The 7,157-nt window shown below is 51.3% G+C and overlaps 1 protein-coding gene across 2 annotated transcripts in view; it reads right to left on the bottom strand.

The window, feature by feature from the left end:
- CRHR2 (corticotropin releasing hormone receptor 2) overlaps positions 1–5,352 on the bottom strand; it is a 50,690-nt gene extending 45,338 nt beyond the window's left edge. Inside the window, exon 1 of one of the 2 annotated variants that reach the window (XM_081288012.1) lies at positions 5,084–5,352. In XM_081288012.1, the coding sequence (XP_081144138.1) occupies positions 5,084–5,167 (84 nt within the window). In that variant the 5' untranslated portion in view covers positions 5,168–5,352. The remainder of the gene's footprint in view (positions 1–5,083) is intronic. The other variant, XM_081288011.1, reaches the window with a different exon arrangement.
- Positions 5,353–7,157: the final 1,805 nt, after the last annotated feature.

Genomic DNA, 7,157 nt, shown 5'->3' with positions numbered 1-7,157 from the left:
AGGACCCCAATTCCCCAGGAGCTTTCCCACCCCTGTGTCACTGCTTGGGCAGGTCCCTGTTCCCAGGATGGCCCACCCCTCCTTCCAATCCCCTCAGCCTCCAAGGCTCCTGGGGAAGCTTGCAGCAGGTTCTCCTCATTCTGCTCTTCTCTTTCCCTCTGAAAGCCCAGGACTCTTCCTCTCCTCTCTACCCCTCTCCCATACCTGGGCCACTGGCCATCGGGAGGTCCTCAACAAGTCACTTAGGCTAAAACCATCTCCTTTATGATCCACTCATCTTTGCCTAATAGTTACTCTTTGGTTTGTTTTGGCTTCTGAATGTTCTAAAAATAGCCTAATATTAAAATTAAATTTTGGTTAAGGGAAGAGAATCTGGAGTGGGGCTGTCTGATTGGAGTCCTGGCCTTGCCCTTTACCAGCCCAGTGACATTGGGACCTTACCTCAGCTTCTTCTGAAAAATGGGGATAAGGATGGTCTTATCTCCTCGGTTGTTGTGAAGCTGTAGATAGGTGACCCATGTCAGTGACCTGCCGTGTCAGCCATTCAGTAAAATAGACAAAATAAGCTGATTCAAGCGAGCCAGCCTTCCCCCACCCTGCACGTTGGAAATGACATCTTAAAAAATTAGAATTTCTGAATAAAGTGACTTTAGACAGTCCGGCTGAGGAGGCCTTAAAATGTTTGCAATTAGATAAAGTACAAAATGTCAGTGAAGAGGATGCAGAATGGTCCCATTATTTGTAAACCTCTGCAAATTTGAGACTTCCGAGAATACAGAATAAAGTAGACAGTGTCCTCAGACGAATTAAAAAAAAAAAAAAAAAACAACCCAAAACAACAACAAAAAACTTAAACACCAACAAAATGGCAAAAACAGACCAAATTGGTTAATTAGGTTAGAAAACACTCAGGAGGGGAGTTGAATTTTGGGAAAAAGTCATTAGATGACTTCACTCTGGCCAAGGTCCCTGAGCACTAGGCCCTGCAGGTCTGCCTGTGTGCTAGGGGGAGGGGAGGGCATGCAAGGCCGTGGATTTGGGGGTGAGCTGTCCTGAGCTTCCAGGTTCCCTTGGCTGGCGGCCACTGCCAGGACTTCCCTGAATTCTCTTCTTTCATTGCTGAGCCTTCTGGGGCAGGTGGCCCCAACAGAAGCAAGGCCCTGGGGATAGCGACCCAGGGGAGGGGATTCCTGTCCAAAGGTGAGGGGCTGGATAAGAGGGATTGATAGGCTCCAGGGGAGTCTCCACAGAGAGGTGAGCAAGTTGTTGGAAGGGTTAGACTCAGGGCTTTGTGTATCCAGGTTGAGTACCCCTTATCTGAAAAACTTGGGATCAGAAGTATTTCGGATTTTGGAGTTTTCCTGGATTTTGGAATATTTGGACTTTGAGCATCCCTAATCCGAAATCCCAAAAGCCATTTTGCTTAATACATTTTGGATTTGGAACGTTTCATCCGCATGGCAACCTCCATTTCCAATCTGCAGATAACCTCTCCAGTGTTTGAGGAGGGCTTAGCACAGCGCTCGGCATACAGCACAGAGCACAGCTATAGTGCCCTCTCCCAAGCAGCACCCCCCACCCCAAAACCTCCAGGGAACCAGGAGCACCAGAGTCAAGGTTTGGTGGATTCCACCAGGCTGTGGGATTGTGAGCTGGACCATGGTGGCGTCTCTTCTCACAGCCACCAGCTGGCACTTCTACAGTGCCAATCAGACCAGGCGCCTCCTGGGTTTAGAGAGCTCTGCATGCCCCAGCGATACATTTCAGATCCCTTGCTCACTTCCCCAGCCCTCCTCTCCAACAGCTCCACTCCACTCCAGCTGGACCTGTCGCCTCCCACCAGACTCCTGTCAGGGTTCTCACACTTTTATTCCCTTTCTCTTAGATCCAATTTCCAGTTTGTAAACACACACTATTTCCTTGTTATTCTTCCTGCCAGGTTTCCTTTGGAGCCAGAACTCCACAAGGGCAGGAGCCATGGGTGGGCTTTCACATCCTGTGTCCCTGAAGTGTGAAGTCCTTGTTAAATGCAGGTTGAATGGGTGAGAAGGCTGGGAGCCAGGCTCCCCCTGGGCTGCCCCTCCCTCCCCACTGCCTGTTCCTCTCAGGTTCTCATTTCCCAGCGAGCAGAAATCTCAGAATACTTGGCCAAGGACCCAGAAATAAATCCTATTACCACAAAGGCTCAGGGTGAGGAAGGCTGGGCTTTGGGCAGAGAAACTAAGGTGTAGTTTCTCTCCAGCTGGTTACATGCTGAGTAACTTTGGGCAAGGAAGTAGTTTCTAGCTCAGTCTGAGGTCATCAGGAGATGTGGGGACAGGGCCTGAGCTGACTTGGAAGTCACAGCAGCCTCTGAGGTCTTGGGTTCTGACATCTCCAGAACCCAGGGTACCCTCCCTCACACCCCCCACCAGGCTCTGAAGCAGTGAACGGAAGCTCTCTTGCTCTAACAAGCTTGGGCAGCTGCCATCATGACCCTGTTCTCTGGACCTTGGCTCTCATGGTGATAGGGGACAGACAGATTAGGATGGTGGGAAAATGAGGTTAAGGGAATAATTCTATAAAATGGGCTCACGGTGCTGACCCCCCCCCACGCACACACACACTTGCTTCTTTTCCAAGAAGCAATTTACCTGGCTCAGCAAACTACCTGTTAACTGCAGGAGAAACAAAGGCCCCAAATAATGTCAATAAAAGGTCCCCAAGTTTCTCTGAGTGGGGAGACTTTTGTGACCCTTTTCAAAGATCAAGTCCTGAAACTCAGGGATATGAGAATAATTCCTCCTAACCATGAAATCTGTAAGAATTTCTGGTTAGGAATCCAATTAGAACCACTTAGCAGGGGCCAAATTGGCCTAGAGTTGTCAAGGCAGTGGGGACTTGGAAGTCTGATGTCATCTTGCTATCAGTCGAGGTGGACCTGAGCAGGACTCTATGGAAACTTCTTTAGGATCTCCAATAAAACTGGAGTGCAGGAGAGCCACATGGTCTCTGGCCTGTCTGAGAAGACTCACTCTCTCCCTTGAGCATGTCCCCTTTCTCTTTTCCTATCCCTTCATTAAACTTATGCTTGTTACTCTGAGTGATGGGTCTGACTTGATCTTTTTGACTTGATCTCAAGAATCAGGTTAGAGGGCTGGGGATATAGCTCAGTTGGTAGAGTGCTTGTCTTGCATGCACAAGGCCCTGGAGGGTTCAATCCCCAGCACCATCAAAAAAAAAAAAAAAAAAAAAAAAAAAAAGAATTGGGTTAGAAAGTGTGTCTGGGGGTGGGGGGGGTGTCTTGGCACTGCCTCGGTTTCTCTGAAGGTCCCAGCCCTATAATAGAGGAAGCCCTATCCTGAGAACACATGGAGGGGGGTAGGGGACTTAAAGCCCAGTACCTCTGGGGGTAGAAGGATAAATGGTGAACCCCACTCTGCAAACTCCTCCTGCTCCAAATGCAGTCTGCAGTGGCATTCAGAGGGGCACATGCCTCTAACACCCGCTAGACCCTGTCTCTAAAGAAATTTTAAAAAGGCTGGAGGTTAGCTCAGTGGTTGAGTACTTGCCTAGCATGTGTGAAGCCAAGGGTTCAATCCCTAGTAGCACTGTGGAGCCGGGCATGGTGGTGCACACCTATAATCCCAGCAGCTCAGGAGGCTGAGGCAGGAAGATGGCGAGTTCTAAGCCAGTCCCAGCAACTTAGTGAGGCCCTAAGCAACTTAGTGAGATCCTGTCTCTAAATAAAATGTGGAAAATAAAGGGTGGGGGAGGCAAGGGATGTGGGATGTAGCTCAGTCGTAAGCACCACTGAGTTCAATCCCAGGTACAAAAAAAAAAAAAAAAAAAAAAAAGTAATTCCCCTAGTAGCACTTTGGAAAGAAGAAGAAGAAAGGACAGTAGGCCTGTGTGGACACCGACCCACCTCAGCATGGTACACAACTCCCAGGTCCATGAGGGGACCCCACGAGGACAAGGCCTCTGGCGTTTTCCTGTCTGGCACAACACCATAGCCCGTGTTTTCTGGGTGCCTGCACCACACCAAGCTCAGTGCCAAACACTTCTCTTGCGTTATCTCCACTATTTCTCAACTAACTTCAGGAAGCACCAATGTCATCGTAATTTTACTGATGAGAAAACTGAGGAGGGGAAAGTTTAAGTGGTTTGTCCAAGGTCACACGCTCAGGGGCAATTTGAAAGGGCTCCTCTAGGCAAAGCCACTTTCCACAGTCAGTAGGTGCTCACTACATGACTGTGGAATGAATAAATTCTCCTCAGGATACTGCCCCTGGTCCCCAGGAGAGCCAGGATAGGAAGAGGCCTCCTGACTTTCAGTCTGGCTCTGTCCCTCTTTGCCCTCTGCCCTATTTTAATGTTGTAGTTCTTCCTGAAAAGTGTGGCGGAGGATAGGTCATCCTTCTTTCTGAGCCTTGGTTTCCTCATCTGTGAAATGGGAAGAGATTCCTCCTGCATGTTTCTGGGAATCCCTCCTTCCTAGTCTCAAGGCGGACTTCCTCAGCTCTTTGTTCTAGCTCCCTCCATCTTTTCACCCCAGCTCCCTTGGGCTGACCCTGACTCTAACCAGAAGTTCTGGTGGGTGGGATGGGGGAAGCCCAGAGTCTTAAGAACCCCTCAGGCTGGATTTCTTCTGCTCCTCTGTCCCCTGGCTCATCTGGCATCAGAGGAGGGGTGGGGAAAAGGCAGCTGTGGGTGGGTGGGAGACAGCTCTCTGGTGGTCTGCTGGGGGAAAAGGATAGAACTAGGGTGGAGAAGGACATCAAGGGTCCTGCAGGGGAAGTGAAGGAAGGATCCATGGGGGAGCAAAGAGAATGGGTTGTGGACAGAGAATTTCTTGTCTTGAAGGACAGGTCCTGGTCACTAGAGTGTGGCCTCAGAACCCTCTCCTCATTCACATGGGCCTGTCTCCATCCTAGCTGGCTAGTTTTATTTGCCCTCCACCTGCCCCCTCACCCAGCCCGAGATCTCCATCCCATCTTGGGACACAGGGATCGCCAAGAACTCCCCGTCCCAATAGGGCGAGTGCAGAGCTCCCAGCTCCTGAGGCCACCGTCGCGCCCACCCGCTCCCTGCAGGCACTTACTTGGAGCAATGAGAGCAGGCAGAGCAGGTAGAGGAGGGGCTGTGGGGCATCAAGGAGACCTGGCAGCCCCGTGGGACGCCCCATGCCGCGCCGAAAGGGTAGGGTCCAGAGCCCGCACTCTCCAGGACAGCAAGTCCCGCTCCGGGCCGGCCCCTCCTAAGGCTTGTCCCTGGGCTCCTGCTCCCGGAGGCTGAGGTAAGGCCCGGGGCACTGGGGGCATTCTCCACCGCCTCCCCGAGGGTAGGGGTGGCCCCGCCCACGGCCCGCCCCCTCAGGGTTATTTATAGCTGGAGCTGGGCAGCGGTTCCAGCCCCCACAGCCAGGGGACCCAGCTCCCCAACCGCCCGCAGAGCAAGGTAATGCCTTTTGTCTGCCCGCCCCGCACTGCCTGGGCAGTAGCTCCCCGCCAAGGGGCAGGGAAAGGGAGGAGGGGACCTCAGGCTAAAGTCCCTGCCTGAGAATCGAATGGGGATTCTCCTGTATCCTCTGGATCAGCACTTCCCAATGCCGCATGCAGATTCCAAGTATCTAGGGAGCTCTGAGCGAGCCTAGCGGGACAAGGTGATTTGGACCTAGCTGCCAGGGTAAAGAATAGTCCTGTGCAGGTGATGTAGGCGTCCTGATTTTGATAACTGCACCGTGGGTAGGTGAGAGCATCTTCTTGTTATTAGAAACATACACACTGAGGGTAAAATGAGAGTCATTTGGGGGGGGGGTGCTAAGGATTGAACCTAGGTCCTCATGCATGTGAGGCAAGCACTCTACCAACTGAGCTCTGTCTCCAGCCCCCACCTTCAATCATGTTTTTAACTTATTTTTCAATGGTTCAGAAACACAGATGCAGAAACATCTGTGGAAGGATAATAAAGCAAATGGGGTCAAGTCACTAGTAAATCTGGGCAAAAGGTGTATGAATAGGATTTGGATCATTCTCCAACTTTTCTACACCTTTGAAATTATATCCAAATAAAATGCTAAACAACAATGAAACAAAAATCCAAAATATGACTGCAGAAACAACAATGCCAGGCCACCCCCAGAGATTCCCCAATCCCTTGCTTGGGATGACCAGGGGTAAGTGGCTTCTGGCACCATAAAGCAGACTCAGAACCTCAGGAAGGCTCCGGACAGGTGGCTGGTGCAGGGGTTTAAATGCTTAAGCATCAGTTGCTAGGACCAAGAGGCAAGCATTCCAGGAATGTGATTAGGTGTGAGGAGGTATCACCAGGGTGGTAGAGGCCTTGGAGAACTCAGCTTGAGTTCAAGAACCTCATTTTTTTTTTTTTTTTTTGCAATGGGAATTGAACACAGGGGCATTTAGCCACTGAGCACATCCCCAGACTCAAAGCCCCCACCCTCCCCCACCCCTGCCCCAGTTTGGTTTGTTTTTTAGAGACAGGGTCTTGCTGAGTAGCTGAGTTGCTTTGGGCCTCATTAAGTGGCTGAGGCTGGCTTTGAACTCGTGATCCTCCTGCCTCATCCTCCAGAGTTGCTGGGACTACAGGCTTGCACCATACCCAGGCAGCCTTCTTGACTGCTCTGGCTTCCCCCTCTCTCTGCTCTGAAGTCCCATAGACCCCAGTCTCACCATTTTGGACTGCTCTGTGACTGCCCTTCTCTCCACCATGGATGAGCATAGAATGTGTCCTGTCTTCTTCTCCCGTTTTTCTTCCCTCTTCTCTTCAGCATAGAGCTTGGTGCAGGGGAATCTTTGTGGGGGAAGCTGAGGAAGAACTGTCCAGAACTACTCTTTCATTTGAAGGTGACAGGGTAGAAACCCCATCCCAAGTCCTGGGACAGTAAATGGCTTTACTGACCCCAACCAGATGGGCTTGGTCAGAGAGGGCTCCCTGTAGCAGGTCCTGGGGCTCAGCAGGACTTGGAGGGATGGGTGCGCCCAGAAAGAGTTGATGAGCCAGCCAAAGGTCAGACAGTTCTGTGGAGCCCACGGGTGGGTCATCTCTTTGGGCTGCCTCACAGTGACAGCAAAGGCTGTGCCCTTAAGGCCAACCTTGAAGCCTGCAGGGGGCACTGAAAGGGTGGGGAGGAGAGCCAGATGTAGCCATCTGTGATG

Source organism: Spermophilus citellus (assembly GCF_964194105.1).
Source record: "Spermophilus citellus genome assembly, chromosome: 3".
Lineage (NCBI taxonomy): Eukaryota > Metazoa > Chordata > Mammalia > Rodentia > Sciuridae > Spermophilus > Spermophilus citellus.
This window is presented reverse-complemented; position numbering and strand designations above follow the sequence as displayed.